The sequence below is a fragment of the Pseudophryne corroboree genome, chromosome 2 (assembly GCF_028390025.1).
Source record: "Pseudophryne corroboree isolate aPseCor3 chromosome 2, aPseCor3.hap2, whole genome shotgun sequence".
Lineage (NCBI taxonomy): Eukaryota > Metazoa > Chordata > Amphibia > Anura > Myobatrachidae > Pseudophryne > Pseudophryne corroboree.
Window position 1 is genome coordinate 191,537,330 of NC_086445.1, and position 24,126 is coordinate 191,561,455.

A 24,126-nucleotide genomic window follows, 5' to 3' on the forward strand; every position below is an offset into this window, starting at 1 on the left:
CTCCGGGAGAAACACCTTTTTCTGGACTGTGTCCAGAATCATCCCTAGGAACAGCAGACGTGTCGTCGGAGACCGCTGCGATTTTGGAATATTTAGAATCCACCCGTGCTGTCGTAGAACTACTTGAGATAGTGCTACTCCGACCTCCAACGGTTCTCTGGACCTTGCCCTTATCAGGAGATCGTCCAAGTAAGGGATAATTAAGACGCCTTTTCTTTGAAGAAGAATCATCATTTCGGCCATTACCTTGGTAAAGACCCGGGGTGCCGTGGACAATCCAAACGGCAGCGTCTGAAACTGATAGTGACAGTTTTGTACCACGAACCTGAGGTACCCTTGGTGAGAAGGGCAAATTTGGACATGGAGGTAAGCATCCTTGATGTCCAGGGACACCATATAGTCCCCTTCTTCCTGGTTCGCTATCACTGCTCTGAGTGACTCCATCTTGATTTGAACCTTTGTATGTAAGTGTTCAAATATTTCAGATTTAGAATAGGTCTCACCTAGCCGTCTGGCTTCAGTACCACAATATAGTGTGGAATAATACCCCTTTCCTTGTTGTAGGAGGGGTACTTTGATTATCACCTGCTGGGAATACAGCTTGTGAATTGTTTCCAATACTGCCTCCCTGTCGGAGGGAGACGTTGGTAAAGCAGACTTCAGGAACCTGCGAGGGGGAGACGTCTCGAACTTCCAATCTGTACCCCTGGGATACTACTTGTAGGATCCAGGGGTCCACTTGCGAGTGAGCCCACTGCGCGCTGAAACTCTTGAGACGACCCCCCACCGCACCTGAGTCCGCTTGTAAGGCCCCAGCGTCATGCTGAGGACTTGGCAAAAGCGGTGGAGGGCTTCTGTTCCTGGGAATGGGCTGCCTGCTGCAGTCTTCTTCCCTTTCCTCTATCCCTGGGCAGATATGACTGGCCTTTTGCCTGCTTGCCCTTATGGGGACGAAAGGACTGAGGCTGAAAAGACGGTGTCTTTTTCTGCTGAGATGTGACTTGGGGTAAAAAAGGTGGATTTTCCAGCTGTTGCCGTGGCCACCAGGTCCGATGGACCGACCCCAAATAACTCCTCCCCTTTATACGGCAATACTTCCATGTGCCGTTTGGAATCTGCATCACCTGACCACTGTCGTGTCCATAAACATTTTCTGGCAGATATGGACATCGCACTTACTCTTGATGCCAGAGTGCAAATATCCCTCTGTGCATCTCGCATATATAGAAATGCATCCTTTAAATGCTCTATAGTCAATAAAATACTGTCCTGTCAAGGGTATCAATATTTTCAGTCAGGGAATCCGACCAAGCCACCCCAGCGCTGCACATCCAGGCTGAGGCGATCGCTGGTCGCAGTATAACACCAGTATGTGTGTATATACTTTTTAGGATATTTTCCAGCCTCCTATCAGCTGGCTCCTTGAGGGCGGCCGTATCCCTTTGGTCTTTCCCTGGAGACGGTAACGCCACTTGTTTTGATAAGCGTGTGAGCGCCTTATCCACCCTAAGGGGTGTTTCCCAACGCGCCCTAACTTCTGGCGGGAAAGGGTATAACGCCAATAATTTTCTATCGGGGAAAACCCACGCATCATCACACACTTCATTTAATTTATCGGATTCAGGAAAAACTACAGGTAGTTTTTTCACACCCCACATAATACCCTCTTTTGTGGTACTTGTAGTATCAGAAATATGTAACACCTCCTTCATTGCCCTTAACATGTAACGTGTGGCCCAAATGGAAAATACGTTTGTTTCTTCACCGTCGACACTGGAGTCAGTGTCCGTGTCTGTGTCGACCGACGGAGGTAAATGGGCGTTTTAAAGCCCCTGACGGTGTTTGAGACGCCTGGACAGGTACTAATTGGTTTGCCGGCCGTCTCATGTCGTCAACCGACCTTGCAGCGTGTTGACATTATCACGTAATTCCCTAAATAAGCCATCCATTCCGGTGTCGACTCCCTAGAGAGTGACATCACCATTACAGGCAATTGCTCCGCCTCCTCACCAACATCGTCCTCATACATGTCGACACACACGTACCGACACACAGCACACACACAGGGAATGCTCTGATAGAGGACAGGACCCCACTAGCCCTTTGGGGAGACAGAGGGAGAGTTTGCCAGCACACACCAAAACGCTATAATTATACAGGGACAACCTTTATATAAGTGTTTTTCCCTTATAGCATCTTAATATATATAATCATATCGCCAAATAAGTGCCCCCCCTCTCTGTTTTAACCCTGTTTCTGTAGTGCAGTGCAGGGGAGAGCCTGGGAGCCTTCCCACCAGCACCACCAGCATTTCTGTGAGGGAAAATGGCGCTGTGTGCTGAGGAGAATAGGCTCCGCCCCCTTTTCGGCGGGCTTCTTCTCCCGTTTTTCTGAGACCTGGCAGGGGTTAAATACATCCATATAGCCCCAGGGGCTATATGTGATGTATTTTTTAGCCAGAACAAGGTAACCTCATTGCTGCCCAGGGCGCCCCCCGCAGCGCCCTGCACCCTCCGTGACCGCTGGTGTGAAGTGTGTGACAACAATGGCGCACAGCTGCAGTGCTGTGCGCTACCTCATGAAGACTGAAAAGTCTTCTGCCGCCGGTTTCTGGACCTCTTCACTTTTCGGCATCTGCAAGGGGGTCGGCGGCGCGGCTCCGGGACCGGACTCCATGGCTGGGCCTGTGTTCGATCCCTCTGGAGCTAATGGTGTCCAGTAGCCTAAGAAGCCAATCCATCCTGCACGCAGGTGAGTTCACTTCTTCTCCCCTAAGTCCCTCGTTGCAGTGAGCCTGTTGCCAGCAGGACTCACTGTAAAATAAAAAACCTAAAAACTTTTTCTAAGCAGCTCTTTAGGAGAGCCACCTAGATTGCACCCTGCTCGGACGGGCACAAAAACCTAACTGAGGCTTGGAGGAGGGTCATAGGGGGAGGAGCCAGTGCACACCACCTGATCCTAAAGCTTTATTTTTGTGCACTGTCTCCTGCGGAGCCGCTAATCCCCATGGTCCTGACGGAGTCCCCAGCATCCACTAGGACGTCAGAGAAACGTCAGAGAAATATGGATATTGTAACGATACCTAGAACAGCAACAATCATGATTCTTTGTATAATTTGCTGAAACGTTTAAAAGTAAACAAATCACTATATTATTGTTTATTTGCAAACATGTAAATTGGGACAATTCAATAAGTTGTGAGCCCGATGGCTTTGCAGGATGTGTCTTCAGATACTATTTCTGTTTGCAGCCTCTGAGTATGAGTAGGAACCAGCTACTGTAATGGGCTGATGTGCGCAGATCACAGCTAACTGAATTACACAAGCATGTTATAAAAATTAAACTTTTTAAAATAAACATCTATTATAATATGGCTATTCAAAACACAGACCAATACTTTAAATGACAACAGTTATGGGACATTTTACCCATTTCCATTGAGAAAACTTACTCAGAGAATCCTTTCCATTTAAGCAGATATTCCACTTGTCCTTTAACAATCCTCCGATCAAGGACTTTTTCTACCACATATTCTTCTTCTTCGGAGGAAGAAGAGGCATCAGATGCTCTCTTGTTTTTTTTCCCCATCTTGGTGCCCCTATTCGGTCTCGCCCCTGGAAAATACAAGTCATATAAAGAACAGGCATACTATTCCGCTGCCTACCTATCATGAGATTGTCAGGGGTATGGCCCTGTAGTTGCAAAATTAAAAATATGAAATGTAAGAGAGGAACTAAATAAATAAATCATTGTGTGTAGTCTTGATGGATGCAGTGAAGTCTGAAGGTATCTACTAGTGGCATAAAGAGGCAGTGCTACATTAAGGCAAAGCATTTCTCAAAGACCAATACAAGTATTACAGTTATTCCTGTTTAACAATCATACTCCCACATACCCTTGAGGGTTAATTCAGCAATTTAATTGGCTTTCTTCTTATGGTTTCAACACACTATAACTTATGTGGCGGTCCCCCACTCTGATTCCTGTTTCTTTAATCAAGCAGAGACCTGATACTCAAGATCAACATTGGACCTTTACTCTAAGCACGAGAACAATACTCCAACACAATGATAGCCAGCTACAGATCTGACCAGCCATCCAAGAACATATATTGGTTAAGTCACAAATAAAAAAAATAAAATAAAAAAAATAAGATTTTACTTACCGGTAAATCTATTTCTCATAGTCCGTAGTGGATGCTGGGGACTCCGTAAGGACCATGGGGAATAGACTGGCTCCGCAGGAGACATGGGCACTTTAAGAAAGAATTTAGATTCTGGTGTGCTCTGGCTCCTCCCTCTATGTCCCTCCTCCAGACCTCGGTTAGAGAAACTGTGCCCGGAAGAGCTGACAGTACAAGGAAAGGATTTTGGAAATCCAGGGCAAGACTCAAACCAGCCACACCAATCACACCGTATAACTTGTGATAAACTTACCCAGTCAACAGTATGAACAACAACAGAGCATCAGTTCAACCCTGATGCAACAATAACATAGCCCTTATTGCAGCAATAACTATATACAAGTATTGCAGAAAAAGTCCGCACTTGGGACGGGCGCCCAGCATCCACTACGGACTACGAGAAATAGATTTACCGGTAAGTAAAATCTTATTTTCTCTAACGTCCTAGTGGATGCTGGGGACTCCGTAAGGACCATGGGGATTATACCAAAGCTCCCAAACGGGCGGAAGAGTGCGGATGACTCTGCAGCACCGATTGAGCAAATAGGTCCTCCTCAGCCAGGGTATCAAACTTGTAGAACTTAACAAAAGTGTTTGAACCTGACCAAGCAACAGCTCGGCATAGTTGTAATGCCGAGACCCCTCGGGCAGCCGCCCAAGAAGAGCCCACCTTCCTAGTGGAATGGGCTTTAACTGATTTTGGCAGCGGCAATCCAGCCGCAGAATGAGCCTGCTGAATTGCGTTACAGATCCAGCGAGCAATAGTTTGCTTTGAAGCAGGAGCACCCAGCTTGTTGGATGCATACAGGATAAACAGTGACTCCGTTTTCCTGACTCTAGCCGTTCTGGCTACATAAACCTTCAAAGCCAGTAACTCGGAATCCTCCAAGTCACGAGTAGCCACAGGCACCACAATAGGTTGGTTCATATGAAAAGATGACACCACTTTTGACAGAAATTGTGGACTAGTCCGCAATTCTGCTATCCATATGGAAAACCAGATAGGGGCTTTCATGTGACAAAGCCGCCAATTCTGACACACGCCTAGCCGAAGCCAAGGCTAATAGCATGACCACTTTCCACGTGAGATATTTTAACTCCACCATTTTAAGTGGTTCAAACCAGTGTGATTTCCGGAAACTCAACACCACGTTAAGATCCCAAGGTGCCACTGGAGGCACAAAAGGAGGCTGAATATGCAGCACTCCCTTACAAACGCCTGAACTTCTGGTAGAGAAGCCAACTCTTTTCGAAAGAAAATGGATAGGGCCGAAATCTGGACCTTAATGGAACCCAATTTTAGGCCCAAATTCACTCCTGACTGTAGGAAGTGAAGGAAACGGCCCAGCTGGAATTCCTCTGTAGGAGCATTCCTGGCCTCACACCAAGAAACATATTTTCGCCATATACGGTGATAATGTTTAGCTGTCACGTCCTACCTAGCCTTTATCCGCGTAGGAATGACCTCGTCCGGAATGCCCTTTTCTGCTAGGATCCGGCGTTCAACCGCCATGCCGTCAAACGCAGCCGCGGTAAGTCTTGGAACAAACAGGGCCCCTGTTGCAACAGGTCCTGTCTTAGAGGAAGAGGCCACGGGTCCTCTGTGAGCATTTCTTGCAGATCTGGATACCAGGTCCTTTCGTGGCCAATCTGGAACAATGAAGATTGTTCTCACTCCTCTTTTTCTTATTATCCTCAGCCCTTGGGTATGAGAGGAAGAGGAGGAAATAAATAGACCGACTGGAACACCCACGGTGTCACCAGTGCGTCCACAGCTATCGCCTGAGGGTCTCATGACCTGGCGCAATACCTCTGTAGCTTTTTGTTGAGGCGGGATGCCATCATATCCACCTGTGGCAGTTCCCACCGACTTGCAATCTGTGTGAAGACTTCTTGATGAAGTCCCCACTCTCCCGGGTGGAGGTCGTGCCTGCTGAGGAAGTCTGCTTCCCAGTTGTCCACTCCCGGGATGAACACTGCTGACAGTGCGCTTACGTGATTCTCCGCCCAGCGAAGAATTCTGGTGGCTTCTGACTGAATCAGAACCGGTTGGTCGCGAAGCAGGGTCTCCGCTTGACGTAGGGCGTTGTATACGGCCCTTAGTTCCAGGATGTTGATGTGAAGGCAAGTCTCTTGACTTACCCACAGAGCTTGGAACTTTTTTCCCTGTGTGACTGCTCCCCACCCTCGGAGGCTTGCATCCGTGGTCACCAGGATCCAGTCCTGAATACCGAATCTGCGGCCCTCGAGAAGATGAGCACTCTGCAGCCACCACAGGAGAGACACCCTGGCCCTGGGGGATAGGGTGATTAACCGATGCATCTGAAGATGTGATCCGGACCACTTGTCCAGTAAGTCCCATTGAAAGGTCCTCACATGGAACCTGCCGAAAGGAATGGCCTCGTATGATGCCACCATCTTTCCCAGGACTCGAGTGCAGTGATGCACTGACACCTGTTTTGGTTTTAATAGGTTCCTGACCAGTGTCATGAGCTCCTGAGCTCTCTCTATCGGGAGATAAACCCTTTTGTCTAGAATCATGCCTAGGGAAAGGCAGATGAGCCGTAGGAACCAACTGCGACTTTGAAATATTTAGATTCCAGCCGTGTTGCCGTTACACTTCCAGAGAAAGTGATACGCTGTTCAGCAACTGCTCTCTTGATCTCGCTTTTATGAGGAGATCCTCCCAGTACGGGCTAATTGTGACACCTTGCTTCCGCAGGAGCACCATCATTTCCGCCATTACCTTGGTGAAGATTCTCGGGGCCGTGGAGAGACCAAACGGCAACGTCTGAACTTGGTAATGACAATCCTGTACCGCAAATCTGAGGTACGCCTGATGAGGTGGATAAACGGGGACATGAAGGTATGCATCCTTTATGTCCAGAGACACCATAAAATCTCCCCCTTTCAGGCTTGCTATGACCGCTCTTAGCGATTCCATCTTGAACTTGAACCCTTTCAGGTATATGTTCAGGGATTTTAAATTCAATATGGGTCTGACCGAACCGTCTGGTTTCGGGACTACAACATGGTCGAATAATAACCCCCTCCTTGTTGAAGGAGGGGAACCTTGACCACCACCTGTTGAAGATACAATTTGTGAATTGCAGTTAACACTATTTCCCTCTCGTGGGGGGAAGCCGGCAGGGCCGTCGGTGAGGGGGCATCTCCTCAAAGTCCAGCTTGTATCCCTGAGACACAATATTGCCCAGGGATCCAACAGGGAGTGAACCCACTTGTGGCTGAAATTACAAAGACGTGCCCCCACCGGGCCTAGCTCCGCCTGTGGAGCCCCAGCGACATGCGGTGGATTTTGTAGGGGCCGGGGAGGACTTCTGTTTCTGGGAACTAGCTGTGTTGTGCAGCTTCTTTCCTCTGCCCCTGCCTATGGCAAGAAAGGACGTACCTCGGACTTTCTTGTTTCTTTGTGATCGAAAGGCTGCATTTGATAATGTCGTGCTTTCCTAGGCTGTGCAGGAATATAAGGCAAAAGATCAGAATTACCAGCCATAGCTGTGGAGATCAGGTCCGAGATCCCTTCTCCACACAATCCTCAGCCTTCCATATGCCTCTTAAGTCGGCATCACCTGTCCATTGCATATCTACAGGACACGTCAAGCAGAAATCGACATAGCGTTGACTCTAGAACCCAGTAGACTAATGCCTTTTTGGGCATGTTAGATTTAGATAGATATATATATATATATATATATATATCTAAAGACAGCATCTTTAATATATATATATATATATATATATATGTACACACATACTAGGGTCTCAATCTCTGCTGATAAGGTACCTGTCCACGCTGCTACAGCGCTATAAACCCATGCCGACACAATCGCCGGTCTGAGTAGTGTACCAGAATGTGCACGCTATCTGCAGGATCCCTGAGGATAGCGGTTAAGTCAGGGCTACCTTTTGGGCAAACGTGACACCCTAGGGGAAGATTCCCATCGTATCCTGGCCCTAGTAGGGGAAGGATACTCCCTGAGAATTCTTTGTGGGAAACTGCAGTCTCTTGTCTGGAGATTCCCGCTCTTTTTCATCATGAGAGGAGGGAAATTTACCTCAGCTTTCTTCCCCTTAAACATGTGTACCCTTGTGTCAGGAACAGATGAGTCATCAGTGATATGCAAATCATCTTTTATTACAATAATCTTTCCTGCCATTTTGGCTGTAACTTTGCATTATCGTAGTCGACACTGGAATCTGACTCCATGTCGATATCAGTGTCTATTATTTTGGATAGTGAGCATTGAGAGACTCTGAAGGTCTCTGCGACATAGGGATAGACATGGGTAGATTCCCTGTCTGTTCTCTAATCTTTTGTGCAATAAATTCACCTTAGCACTTAATTACACATATCCAAACAGGTGTCGGCGTTGACACCCCTCACACACCTATTTGCTCCATCTCCTCCTTAGGGGAGCCTTTTACCTCAGACATGTCGACACACACGTACCGACACACCACACACTCAGGGAATGCTCATCTGAAGACAATTCCCCCACAAGGCCCTTTGGAGAGACAGAGAGAGAGTATGCCAGCACACACCCAAGCGCTATTAACCCAGGAATAACACAGTAACTTAATGTTAACCCAGTAGCTGCTGTTTATAATGATTTTTGCGCCTAATTATGTGCCCCCCCCTCTCTTTTTACCCTCTTCTACCGTGTATCTGCAGGGGAGCTTCCTCTCAGCGGTGCTGTGGAGAAAAACTTGGCGCTGGTGAGTGCTGAGGAAGAAGCCCCGCCCCCTCGACGGCGGGCTTCTGTCCCGCTTAAATATACATTTTCTTGGCGGGGGCTCATACATATATACAGTGCCCAACTGTATATATGCTAAACGTTTGCCAAAGAGGCCCCAATTGCTGCCCAGGGCGCCCCCCCCCCCTGCGCCCTGCACTTTTACAGTGACCGGAGTATGTGAGGTGTGTGTGTGGGAGCAATGGCGCACAGCTGCAGTGCTGTGCGCTACCTCAGTGAAGACTGGAGTCTTCTGCCGCCGATTTCGAAGTCTTCTTGCTTCTTATGCTCACCCGGCTCTGTCTTCTGGCTCTGCGAGGTGGACGGCGGCGCAGCTCTGGGATCGGACGACGAGGGTGAGATCCTGTGTACGATCCCTCTGGAGCTAATGGTGTCCAGTAGCCTAAGTAGCAGGACCTATATTCAGAGAGTAGGGCTGCTTCTCTCCCCTCTGTCCCACGATGCAGGGAGTCTGTTGCCAGCAGAGCTCCCTGAAAATAAAAAACCTAACAGAATACTCAGGAGAGCTCACTGAACAGCACCCAGCTCGTCCAGGCACAGATTCAAACTGAGGTCTGGAGGAGAGACATAGAGGGAGGAGCCAGAGCACACCAGAATCTAAATTCTTTCTTAAAGTGCCCATGTCTCCTGCGGAGCCCGTCTATTCTCCATGGTCCTTACGGAGTCCCCAGCATCCACTAGGACGTTAGCGAAAAAGAGGAATTTCTATGTTATGTTAAAATCTTTCAAGTATTAGTTACACTTTAAAACACGTGGCTTTTGTTAAACTAAACAAATAGGTGGATATCCTATTAGTATTCTTGGGAAAAGGGAATGGGAAAACTACTGCACCAGTATTATAATATATTGTATTATTATTCTACGGACCCCATATTGTTTTCTATTTCATAGATTTGAATTGATTATGGGGGTGCTGCCACACACCCTGGTGTTACCAATGTTAGGAAACTTGTTTATCAGTAAAGGGAAAGAATTGGTTTTGGATGGCGCACAAAAGTAAATAACCAAATACATAAAATATAACTTTTATTCTATTTTATTTAAGAGACCTGTAACGGTGAAATATTAAAACCAACATACAATGACAAGACAAAGTGTAACATGTATTTATTAAAAACACACACTGTACGAGTATCGTGCACTGCTTTTTTATTTAATTATTGGGTACAATGACCTCTATAAATTTTATGTGTATTGTCAGATGGTATGTGAATAAAGACCTGTCTCAATATCCGTGTTGCAAATAGTCTCTTTTTATGCCAGTTACCTTTAACCAAGCTCTCCACTGTATTATAAGATCTTATATCTCGCAGGGAATTTTCAATGTGTCTATATTATTACACTCAATCACTGAGAGATTTTATTAGCTGCTGGCTGGTGATCCCCTATCTCACCTGTCCACTTATTATACTCTGCCAGGTACATGCATATAGTCTCAATTTCAAGGTTCTGATGTTAATCATATATGTTGCTCAAATGTACCGTAGCAGGTAAGGTGGTATTAAGTGATTGTCACCCTAAACAGTCAATTAGGATTCTGTCTCATTGACTAGTGCTCTCAATCCTTGTAGTCAGCACTGTCAATGAAATATGATAATCTGTTATCATGAAAAATATTGTGTCTCACTGTTGGTACCTTCCACCTTTTATTACAGTGATCACGGCTTAGAATCTCAGCTTAAATGACATTCACTTATTATACATATATTATCTCTGGTGTGCTAGGTATATTCCTTTATAACACACCCAATTATTGCCAGGGAATAATAATTTATTGTGAGAGATTGTTCAGGGGGATTCACTGCACTATATTCGCAGCTTTAAATGAAACTAAATAAGTTGAGACATTGAAATATTTCCTCAGTATTTGGAGTATTATATGAATTAAATTCTCACTGGAGACTTGGTTATTTAAGTAACAAATATGTTGCCACTTTTTCTGTGTAGAGTCTGCAGGTTACTGGGTGTCTGTAATGGTTATTATCAGCATCCTGCCATTTCTCCTCAGGTTGTTACAAAGTAATTCTGAGCAGCTGAATGCGGAGTAATGACAGTGATGGTTTCCTATTGAAATTCCAGCTTATAGTATCTTATATTATTGTGTTCAATCCACTGTAAGTGGTTGCCTCTAGCTGAATGCTCAGTATTCTTAGGAGAGAGCCAGTGTTTAGTACTATATAGTAATGATTATAATGTCATTTGCATTATATACCCCGCAACTGCATAGGATTAATTGCTGGATATGATCAGCACTGATCTGCCATTAATTGGAGAGAGCCATGGCTTCATACCCCATCATACTATATCTGCTGTATGCCTCTATAATACACCATAGACGTCTCTAAACATATATGCAGGAGTATATTAGGCACCGTGTCTCACTCCAATGTTAGGATTAATAATTAACTAGCTGCCTACACTGCCCAGTATTGGACTCGACACCCCTCTACACTATGAGTATATTCTAATCTCAATCACATTAAGACATTATCACATATAGTTAGCATGCACACATAATTTCTACTCTGGTACAGCGTGAACTGCCGACGCGCGTTTCACAGACTGTTTTTTCAGGGCTAACCCGAATGTCTCCGGTAACCCGATTATCACAAAACCGCCGCGCCAATCACGGACCGAATTCATAGTCACATGATTCGCTTATCCAATCCCGGCGCGGCTCCTGTGTACAGAGATCTAGATAGAGTGTGTCCGATCACATGGTGTCCCTGGACCAATCACGGGACCTTACGCATTATTTGCTAGGGGTAAAGACAATGTTAAAGTTGTGTCTCCTGACATGGGCTCATGGTCACGTGATTCGCTTATCCAATCACGGCACGATTCATGTGTATAGAGATTTGGGTGAAATCTGTCTGATCACGGGGTGTCTTCGGACCAATCATGGAGCCTGAACAATATTTACTAGGAGTAAAGACAATGTTAAAATTTTGTCTCCTAGTGTGAGTACCGTTTTATGATCCCATGATCAACTTAGACCAATACAAATATGAAATGAGCTTCTATATTTACTGTGCTGATATATATGCACCTTCTATCTCCTGTTGTGAAAACGAAATATTACACTTGAAAATTAGCGCTCATCAAAATTATCATGTAAAATAACTGGCAAATTTTTCATTCACCCTTGTTAGTAGGTAGATCCTCATGAGATGGTGAAACAGTTTGTACTCTAGACGTTCCTCAAATCACCAATAATTCAAACACGGTATGTAAGTGTCCCAAGAGACCTGCAATGATAGATGCCTCTTTCTCCAATTGAATGGAATTAGGAAATACGAGGATCTTCCTAATTCCATTCAATTGGAGAAAGAGGCATCTATCATCTATCATTGGGACACTTACATACCGTGTTTGAATTATTGGTGATTTGAGGAACGTCTAGAGTACAAACTGTTTCACCATCTCATGAGGATCTACCTACTAACAAGGGTGAATGAAAAATTTGCCAGTTATTTTACATGATAATTTTGATGAGCGCTAATTTTCAAGTGTAATATTTCGTTTTCACAATTGTTCATTCTTGAAGTGTGGGGTCACTTCTATTTACACTAGATATAGCTGCCCTTCAAGTTTTATTGCGCATATCATTGGATACAATTGTTACAATATTACCTTCTATCTCCTAATAGAGAATTTATATGTACAGGTTGAGTATCCCATATCCAAATATTCCGAAATACGGAATATTCCGAAATACGGACTTTTTTGAGTGAGACTGAGATAGTGAAAACTTTGTTTTTTGATGGCTCAATGTACACAAACTTTGTTTAATACACAAATTTATTAAAAATATTGTATTAAATGACCTCCCCGGCTGTGTGTATAAGGTGTATATGAAACATAAATGAATTGTGTGAATGTAGATACACTTTGTATAAAGCACAAAGTTATAAAAAATATTGGCTAAAATGACCTTCAGGCTATGTGTATAAGGTGTATATGTAATATAAATGCATTCTGTGCTTATATTTAGGTCCCATCGCCATGATATCTCATTATGGTATGCAATTATTCCAAAATACGGAAAAATCCCATATCCAAAATACCTCTGGTCCCAAGCATTTTGGATAAGGGAGACTCAACCTGTAATATTAATTTGTGTTCAGTTTATTATTCAAAAGAAAAACATAGCCTTGTGTAAAAAAATAAAGTGATGGAAAACAGAAACTCTTAATAGTGACATAAATTATTTACAAAAGTGATTAAACTAAAGCTACTTTATCTTGTGAGTAACTTATAATAGTGAGTGATTAGAACTATATCCGATAATGAGGTGAAGTGCTACAAGAATGAGATTTTTAAAGAAAAAATAAGATTTTACTCACCGGTAAATCTATTTCTCGTAGTCCGTAGTGGATGCTGGGAACTCCGAAAGGACCATGGGGATTATACCAAAGCTCCCAAACAGGCGGGAGAGTGCGGATGACTCTGCAGCACCGAATGAGAGAACTCAAGGTCCTCCTCAGCCAGGGTATCAAATCTGTAGAATTTTGCAAACGTGTTTGCCCCTGACCAAGTAGCAGCTCGGCAAAGTTGAAAAGCAGAGACCCCCTTGGGCAGCCGCCCAAGATGAGCCCACCTTCCTTGTGGAATGGGCTTTTACTGATTTAGGATGCGGCAGTCCAGCCGCAGAATGCGCCTGCTGAATTGTGCTACAAATCCAGCGAGCAATAGTCTGCTTAGAAGCAGGAGCACCCAGCTTGTTGGGTGCATACAGGATAAATAGCGAGTCAGTTTTCCTGACTCCAGCCGTCCTGGAAACATAAATTTTCAAGGCCCTGACTACGTCCAGCAACTTGGAATCCTCCAAGTCCCTAGTAGCCGCAGGCACCACAATAGGTTGGTTCAAGTGAAAAGCTGATACCACCTTAGGGAGAAACTGAGGACGAGTCCTCAATTCTGCCCTATCCATATGGAAAATCAGATAAGGGCTTTTACAAGACAAAGCTGCCAATTCTGACACACGCCTGGCCGAAGCCAAGGCCAATAACATGACCACTTTCCACGTGAGATATTTTAGATCCACGGTTTTAAGTGGCTCAAACCAATGTGATTTTAAGAAACTCAACACCACGTTGAGATCCCAAGGTGCCACTGGAGGCACAAACGGGGGCTGAATATGCAGCACTCCCTTCACAAACGTCTGAACTTCAGGTAGTGAAGCCAGTTCTTTCTGGAAGAAAATCGACAGAGCCGAGATCTGTACCTTAATGGAGCCTAATTTCAGGCCCATAGTCACTCCTGCTTGTAGGAAATGCATAAATCGACCTAGTTGAAATTCCTCTGTTGGGGCCTTTTTGGCCTCACACCAAGCAACATATTTCCGCCATATGCGGTGATAATGCTTTGCAGTTACATCTTTCCTGGCTTTAATCAGCGTAGGAATGACCTCCTCCGGAATGCCCTTTTCCTTCAGGATCCGGCGTTCAACCGCCATGCCGTCAAACGCAGCCGCGGTAAGTCTTGGAACAGACAGGGCCCCTGCTGCAGCAGGTCCTGTCTGAGTGGCAGAGGCCATGGGTCCTCTGAGAACATCTCTTGAAGTTCCGGGTACCACGCTCGTCTTGGCCAATCCGGAACCACGAGTATTGTTCTTACTTCTCGGTTTCTTATTATTCTCAGTACCCTTGGTATGAGAGGCAGAGGAGGGAACACAAACTGACTGGTACACCCACGGTGTCACCAGAGCGTCCACAGCTATCGCCTGAGGGTCCCTTGACCTGGCGCAATATCTCTCTAGTTTTTTGTTTAGGCGGGACGCCATCATGTCCACTTGTGGACGTTCCCATCGATTAACAATCAGCGTGAAGACTTCTGGATGAAGTCCCCACTCTCCCGGGTGGAGGTCGTGCCTGCTGAGAAAGTCTGCTTCCCAGTTGTCCACTCCCGGAATGAACACTGCTGACAGTGCTAGTATGTGATTTTCCGCCCATCGGAGAATCCTTGTGGCTTCTGCCATTGCCATCCTGCTTCTTGTGCCGCCCTGTCGATTTACATGGGCGACTGCCGTGATGTTGTCTGACTGGATCAGTACTGGCTGGTGTAGAAGCAGAGATTTTGCCTGACTTAGGGCGTTGTAAATGGCCCTTAGTTCCAGAATATTTATGTGTAGGGAAGTCTCCTGACTCGACCATAGTCCTTGGAAGTTTCTTCCCTGTGTGACTGCCCCCCAGCCCCGAAGGCTGGCATCCGTGGTCACCAGGACCCAGTCCTGTATGCCGAATCTGCGGCCCTCTAGAAGATGAGCACTCTGCAGCCACCACAGCAGAGACACCCTGGTTCTTGGAGACAGGGTTATTAGGCGATGCATCTGAAGATGCGATCCGGACCATTGGTCCAACAGGTCCCACTGAAAGATTCTGGCATGGAACCTGCCGAAAGGAATTGCTTCGTAAGAAGCCACCATCTTTCCCAGGACCCGCGTGCAGTGATGCACCGATACCTGTTTCGGTTTCAGGAGGTCTCTGACTAGAGATGACAGCTACTTGGCTTTCTCCTCCGGGAGAAACACTTTTTTCTGGACTGTGTCCAGGATCATACCCAGGAACAGTAGACGTGTCGTCGGAACCAGCTGTGATTTTGGAATATTCAGAATCCAACCGTGCTGGTGTAGCACCTCCTGAGATAGTGCTACTCCCACCAACAACTGCTCCTTGGACCTCGCCTTTATTAGGAGATCGTCCAAGTACGGGATAATTAAAACTCCCTTTCTTCGAAGGAGTATCATCATTTCCGCCATTACTTTGGTAAACACCCTCGGTGCCGTGGAGAGTCCAAACGGCAGCGTCTGGAATTGGTAATGGCAATCCTGTACCACAAATCTGAGGTACTCCTGGTGAGGATAGTAAATGGGGACATGCAGGTAAGCATCCTTGATGTCCAGGGATACCATGTAATCCCCCTCGTCCAGGGCTTGCAATAACCGCCCTGAGCGATTCCATCTTGAACTTGAATTTTTTTATGTATGTGTTCAAGGATTTCAAATTTAAAATGGGTCTCACCAAACCGTCCGGTTTCGGTACAACAGTCAGTGTGGAATAGTAACCCCGTCCTTGTTGAAGTAGGGGCACCTTGACTATCACCTGCTGGGAATACAGCTTGTGAATTGCCTCTAGCACAGCCTCCCTGCCTGAGGGAGTTGTCGGCAAGGCAGATTTTAGGAACCGGTGGGGTGGAGACGCCTCGAATTCCAGTTTGTACCCTTGAGATACTATTTGCAGGATCCAGGGATCCACCTGTGAGCGAGCCCACTGATCGCTGAAATTTTTGAGGCGGCCCCCCACCGTACCTGGCTCCGCCTGTGGAGCCCCACCGTCATGCGGCGGACTTGGAAGAAGCGGGGGAGGACTTTTGCTCCTGGGAACCTGCTGTTTGTTGCAGCCTTTTTCCCCTACCTCTGCCTCTGGACAGAAAGGACCCGCCTTGTCCACGCCTGTTTTTCTGAGTCCGAAAGGACTGTACCTGATAAAACGGCGCCTTTTTAGGCTGTGAGGGAACATGGGGTAAAAATGCTGACTTCCCAGCAGTTGCTGTGGAAACTAGGTCAGAGAGACCATCCCCGAATAACTCCTCACCCTTATAAGGCAAAACTTCCATGTGCCTTTTTGAATCTGCATCCCCTGTCCACTGGCGAGTCCATAAGCCTCTCCTAGCAGAAATGGACAGTGCACTTATTTTAGATGCCAGCCGGCAGATCTCCCTCTGTGCATCTCTCATGTATAAGACTGAGTCTTTTATATGCTCTATGGTTAGCAGAATAGTGTCCCTGTCTAGGGTGTCAATATTTTCTGACAGGGAATCTGACCACGCAGCGGCAGCACTGCACATCCATGCTGACGCAACAGCAGGTCTAAGTATAATGCCTGAGTGTGTATATACAGACTTCAGGATAGCCTCCTGCTTTCTATCAGCAGGTTCCTTGAGGGCGGCCGTATCCGCAGACGGTAGTGCCACCTTTTTAGACAAACGTGTGAGCGCTTTATCCACCCTAGGTGGTGTCTCCCAACGTGACCTATCCTCTGGCGGGAAAGGGAACGCCATTAGTAACTTCTTAGAGATTACCAATCTTTTATCAGGGAAAGCCCACGCTTCTTCACACACTTCATTTAATTCTTCTGATGGGGGAAAGACTACGGGTAGTTTTTTCTCCCCAAACATAATACCCTTTTTAGTGGTACCTGGGTTTATATCAGAAATTTGTAACACCTCTTTCATTGCTTCAATCATGCAACGAATGGCCTTAGTGGACATTAGACTAGACTCAGTCGTCGACACTGGTGTCAGTATCCGTGTCGACATCCGCGTCTGCCATCTGAGGTAGCGGGCGTTTTAGAGCCCCCGATGGCCTTTGAGACGCCTGGACAGTCACGAGCTGAGAAGCCGGCTGTCCCGCATTTGGCATGTCGTCAAATTTTTTGTGTAAGGAGTCGACACGTGCACGCAATTCCTTCCATAAGTCCATCCACTCAGGTGTCTGCCCCGCAGGGGGTTACATCCCTTCTATAGGCATCTGCTCCGCCTCCACATCATTATCCTCATCAAACATGTCGACACAGCCGTACCGACACACCGCACACACACAGGGAATGCTCTAACAGAGGACAGGACCCACAAAAGCCCTTTGGGGAGACAGAGTGAGAGTATGCCAGCACACACCAGAGCGCTATATAATGCAGGGACTAACTGAATTATGTCCCCTATAGCTGCTGTTATATATACTGCGCCTAAATTTAGTGCCCCCCCCCCTCTCTTTTTTACCCTTTTCTGTAGTGTAGACTGCAGGGGAGAGCCAGGGAGCTTCCTTCCAGCGGAGCTGTGAGGGAGAAATGGCGCCAGTGTGCTGAAGGAGATAGCTCCGCCCCTTTTTCGCGGACTATTCTCCCGCTTTTGTATGGATTCTGGCAGGGGTAATTATCACATATATAGCCTCTGGGGCTATATATTGTGGTATTTTTGCCAGCCAAGGTCTTTTTATTGCTGCTCAGGGCGCCCCCCCCTAGCGCCCTGCACCCTCAGTGACCGGAGTGTGAAGTGTGTATGAGGAACAATGGCGCACAGCTGCCGTGCTGTGCGCTACCTTGGTGAAGACTGATGTCTTCTGCCGCCGATTTTCCGGACCTCTTCTTACTTCTGGCTCTGTAAGGGGGACTGCGGCGCGGCTCCGGGACCAAACACCAAGGCCAGTTCCATGCGGTCGGTCCCTCTGGAGCTAATGGTGTCCAGTAGCCTAAGAAGCCCAAGCTAGCTGCAAGCAGGTAGGTTCGCTTCTTCTCCCCTTAGTCCCTCGCTGCAGTGAGCCTGTTGCCAGCAGGTCTCACTGTAAAATAAAAAACCTAATTATATACTTTCTTTCTAGAAGCTCAGGAGAGCCCCTAGTGTGCATCCAACCTCGGCCGGGCACAAAATCTAACTGAGGCTTGGAGGAGGGTCATAGTGGGAGGAGCCAGTGCACACCAGGTGACCTAAAAGCTTTCTTTAGTTGTGCCCAGTCTCCTGCGGAGCCGCTATTCCCCATGGTCCTTTCGGAGTTCCCAGCATCCACTAGGACGTCAGAGAAATAGTGATCTTAAGCTCGTGATCTGTTATGCGTAGAGCATATATGGTGCTGACAATGCTGTGTTCTGGTGATGTGATTATAATTCACTGTGAAAATTGTGCTGAATTGTGATATGAACCTTAGCCATTCTTCAATTTTACATTATTACTTTTTTTCTTTTTTATATATTTCTTAACTGTGTAATTTTTAGCAATTTGTAATGTGCTAAACCCATTCAGTGTATTTGTATTACTGTTGACGATTATTATGAACAAAATTATATTATAAGTATATCTGTATCTGTTTAAATAGTGTTATGAGAATCCCCTTGAGGTCCCATTGCTTGCTTATTACTAACAAATTTTTTTTTTTATAATTTTTACTTTATTTCCCAGATGTTATTAAATATATAATTAGCAATTTATTCTCATATCCTAACCTTGGTCCAATGATCCTAATCGTGCTAATTCCCCCTTCTATCCCATGTGTCAGTTCCTATATCTCTTTTTGCTCTTTTCCCAGGTTCTCAAGATCCAGGCAACAAGGTAAGTATTCATTCTCTAAATCTCTTAGCGGAATTGCTTCTGTTTCAGAGCTGCTTATAATCAGATATATATTCATTTTAGGAAAAGATTAACACCCTTCTCATTATTACATATCCCAGATCCATGCATTACTCTCAATTTTTCATATGTATCACGTTTTATTATATACACCTTGTATACTATTGATAAATAAGTATATTCAATTTGTAAGTGATTCACTCAATCCAAGGAATCTATGTATATATGTTCTCGAATCTTCCCATTCTTAATAGGGAAGAGGGAGTTATAAGGGTAGATCTTACTGACATTAAAAACCCATGAATTCAATGGTGTTCCTGAGTATGATACTATTCCTGAGGAGATTGTTAAAAACGAAATGTATACATTGGATCTCCTTAAGAAAACCGTCTGATAGGTGAATTATAGGAATGGTAAGTAGCTGTTGTACTCATTCAATCCTAATGGGTGCTGACTGTCCATCAAGAATATTAATTTTGTTTCCAGTTTCAGAAGTTCGTTATCTAAATCACCTCCTCTGATACCCAATTGGATACTCTGCATGCCAAAAGCTTTCAGACCTGCATTTTCACCTCCATGATATTGTAAGAAGTGTTTGGCTACTGATGTCAAGGTCTTGAATCTTCTCACATCTTGTTTTGCATTTTTGATATTATTGGCATGCTCCAAAATCCGTACCTTGAGTGGTCGAATAGTTTTGCAAATATACCGTTTGCCACAAGGGCATTCCAGATGGTATACTACGCCCATTGTGGTACAGCTGATGAAATTCTGAATGAGCCATTTTTTGCCATACTCATCCGTATAGGATTGCCTAGGTGTCATATTTGCAGGCTTTACACCTGTCACACTGGTAGGAGCCTTTTTTACTGTACAGTTGTTTAATAGGGGTCGAGAGGTGACTTCGAACCACTAAATCCCTTAAAATTTTTGGATCTCCTCCAACTACTTTGCACTCTAGCAGGTAACACTTGGCTCAGTGCATCATCAGTCTGTAAAATTGGCCAATGCTTCTGAAGAATTCCATTAATTTTCTTCCATTGTTGATTGTATGTCCCAATAAACCCGACTGGTTAATCTTTCTGTGGTCTGATTTTCGGGGTCAAAAGAGAGTCTCTTGTATACGTTTCCACACTTTTAACAGCAGATTTAATGCTTCTGTTACTGTAACCTCTCTTTTTCAAGCGGTCACAGGCCTGTTTCTCACGTTCCAAGTAAGTTTGTTCATTAGAGAAGTTCATTTTTGTACGGAGTAATTCTCCTTTGGGAATAGCTTTAAGCGTTGCAGGTAAGTGTGAACTGTTGAAATGGAGGATACTGTTCGTTGCTGTTATCTTCCGAAAGATATCAGTGCTTGTCTTACCATCTATCTCAATTTTGATACATAAATCCAAAAAATTTATTTTTTACTTTTCTCACCAGTTAATCTTAAATTTAAATCATTATGATTTAAGACAGTAACGAATTCTTCCAAAAGTTCTCCATCTGCCTCCCAGATGATCAGGACGTCATCTATGTAACGAAGGTATAACAGGATATGTTGCGTGTATTTCTCCAGGGTCTCATTGAACACGTGTTCCTTCTCCCACCATCCCAGATAGAGGTTAGCGTACGATGGGGCACAAGCTGTCCCCATCGCTGTCCCTCTAACCTGGAGGTAGAATTTTTCCTCGCTGATGAAGTAGTTCTTATTCAATATGAACTCTAACAGGGAGATCAGGAAATTGTTGAAATCATAATGTGTCCCCATGTCCAAGAAGTATTTAGTGGCAGCCACTCCTTTCTTGTGATCGATGCTGGTATATAAGCTTTCAATATCATAAGTGGCTACCCATGCTCCCTGGTTTACTGTCATGTCCTGTAGTTTGTTTAACACGTCCATAGTGTCCCTGGTGTAGGAAGGCAGGGCCAGCATGTATTGTCTGAGATGTTGATCGACATTTTTTCTGTCAAACTTCCCACACCTGAGACAATCGGTCTTACGGGGGGAGTTTTGTCATTTTTATGCACTTTTGGCAGTAAGTACAGAGTGGCAACTTTTGGGTTATCTGTCTTAAGGAAATCCAAGTCTTTTTTCTTTATAGTCCCATTCTGATGTGCTCTTGAGATGATGGTATTGTACAGACAGAGGAAGTTGCAAGTAGGATTGAAAATTAATGCTTTATAGCATTTTTGATCACTCAATTGTTTCCTCAACTCTGTTGTGTACATTGATCTAGGCCAAAGCACTGTTTCCCCCTTTGTCCGAGGGTTTTATAACAGTATCCTGCCATTGCATGATTTCATGTAGTGCTTCTCTTTCCCCTTTCGTTAAGTTGTCCGTATGGGATTGTATACGGCGCTCCTGTGCAAACATGAGGTCCAAATCCTGAGATACCAGATCATAAAACACTTTTGCTGGTGGGGAGACCTTGAATTCTGGGAAAAAGGAGGATTTGGTTTTAATTCTGAGAGGGTCAAAAGGGGAAGGGTTGGGGCGAACTTCATCTCCTGTTTCCAATTCTTCCAGGATATTCAGGGTTGTTTGATCTTCTGCTGTTAGAGACAGAGTTGTTGTTTGTGAAGAGAGGATACTCTCTATGTTGGTGGTTTCTTCTCGCATGTTGTTGAGTGTGGAAATGTTTCTTCAGAAGTATTTTCCTTACGAACAATTGTAGGTCTTTTTCACATTCAAATCTGTCTGGTTGATGCTTAGGGGAAAAAGACAATCCTTTACTTAATAATGGACTTTGATCTACAGTCAATATTTTATCCGTGAGGTTAATAATTCTCAATGTATCATCATTACTCATCTCTTTCTCCTCTGTTCTCGGGGCTCCTCTCTCCAATCTCTGTTGTCTCTTTTTCTTCTCACCCCCCTTCCCCCTCCTGATCTTAATTCTTCCATGCTGGTATGGTCTTTAATCCCCTTCAGGCTTTGTTCTAAAAAATCCCTACTATGGGGTCTATTCCTATTGGGGAATTCCTCTCCTTCGGATGATTCAACATCCGAGGTTGTGTAGTTCATGGTATTAGGATTCCTAGTCCGCTGTGGGTAGGACCTCCATTTATAAACTATCTTGTGCGAAATCATTTTTGTCCCTGTAAAGTTTCCTTTTCTTTCTCTCCATAATTTCCTGCTCCAAATCCTCCACTTCTTTCTTATATTTATTATATGTTTGTTGGAACTTATCAATGGTCTCAAACTGCTTCAATTTCTCCCCCAGCACGGAAATCTCCTGTGCATATTGTGTTAGAAGTATCTCGTCATGTTTGATTAAAATCTTTATGAGATCTTTTGAGCACTGTCTCAGCACTTTTTCCCATTCTCTCTTGAGATCACTGTTAGCCAGTTCAAATGTCGGGAATACTCGTGGTCTCAGACCTCTTGGTGTGATCTCATGTTTGATATAACTGTCAAATGTAAGTCTATTCCACCACGTTTTCCCTTGTTTCATCAATAACTGTTTTAACGAGAAGAGGTCATCCGACCAATCTCTGTTAGATGAACCTGGGTTGTTCAACTCAGTTCCAAAAGGTGTGTCTAAACTATTCTTTAATCTTTCACGTCTGTCGTCCAGCTCTTTTGTGAGATTAAAGGATGACATTCTGGAATGTACAATTAACTAAAAATTTCTAAATATCTGTGTGATCTTCAATTTCTATACCTTAATGTATCTATATTCACTGTGCTAGTAGTTAAAGAAATGCTGAGAAACCAGCTTGGTACTGTCACTATTCTTGGGAAAAGGGAATGGGAAAACTACTGCACCAGTATTATAATATATTGTATTATTATTCTACGGACCCCATATTGTTTTCTATCTCATAGATTCGAATTGATTATGGGGGTGCTGCCACACACCTTGGTGTTACCAATGTTGGGAAACTTGTTTATCAGGAAAGGGAAAGAATTGGTTTTGGATGGCGCACAAAAGTAAATAACCAAATAAATAAAATAGAATAAAAGTTATATTTTATGTAAGAGACCTGTAACTGAAATATTAAAACCAACATACAATGACAAGACAAAGTGTAACATGTATTTATTAAAAACACACGCTGTACTCAGAGTATCGTGCACTGCTCTTTTATTTAATTATTGGGTACAATGACCTCTATAAATTTTATGTGTATTGTCAGATGGTATGTGAATAAAGACCTGTCTCAATATCAGTGTTGCAAATAGTCTCTTTTTATACCAGTTACCTTTAACCAAGCTCTCCACTGTATTATAAGATCTTATATCTTGCAGGGAATTTTCAATGTGTCTATATTATTACACTCAATCACTGTGAGATTTTATTAGCTGCTGGCTGGTGATCCCCTATCTCACCTGTCCACTTATTATACTCTGCCAGGTACATGCATATAGTCTCAATTTCAAGGTTCTGATGTTAATCATATATGTTGCTCAAATGTACCTGCTACATTTGACCCCGACCGACTTGGTCGGGGTCAAACAAAAGTGTTTGACCCCGACCAAGTCGCCGCTCGGCAAAGTTGTAATGCCGAGACACCTCGGGCAGCCGCCCAAGAAGAGCCCACCTTCCTAGTGGAATGGGCCTTAACCGAATTTGGCACCGGCAATCCAGCCGTAGAGTGAGCCTGCTGAATCGTATTACAGATCCAGCGAGCAATAGTCTGCTTCGAAGCAGGTGCGCCAATCTTATTGGCCGCATACAGGACAAACAGAGCCTCTGTTTTCCTAATTCTAGCCGTCCTGGCTACATAAATCTTTAAGGCCCTGACTACGTCCAGGGATCTGGAATCCTCCAGGTCACTTGTAGCCACAGGCACCACAATAGGTTGATTCACATGGAATGAAGAAACCACCTTAGGCAAAAATTGCGGACGTGTCCTCAATTCAGCTCGATCCACATGAAAAATCAAGTAGGGGCTTTTGTGTGACAGAGCCGCCAATTATGATACTCGCCTTGCCGATGCCAACAACATGACCACCTTCCAAGTAAGAAATTTAAACTCAACCTTGTTAAGCGGTTCAAACCAGTGTGATTTTGGGAACTGCAACACCACGTTGAGGTCCCATGGTGCCACTGGAGGCACAAA

General features: G+C 44.7%; 1 protein-coding gene across 6 annotated transcripts in view; it reads right to left on the minus strand.

The window, feature by feature from the left end:
- CBX5 (chromobox 5) overlaps window positions 1-24,126 on the minus strand; it is a 121,246-nt gene that overhangs the window by 34,016 nt on the left and 63,104 nt on the right. For all 6 annotated transcript variants that reach the window (XM_063952177.1, XM_063952181.1, XM_063952180.1 and 3 more), the window contains one exon: window positions 3,452-3,614. In XM_063952177.1, the coding sequence (XP_063808247.1) occupies window positions 3,452-3,614 (163 nt within the window). The remainder of the gene's footprint in view (window positions 1-3,451; window positions 3,615-24,126) is intronic.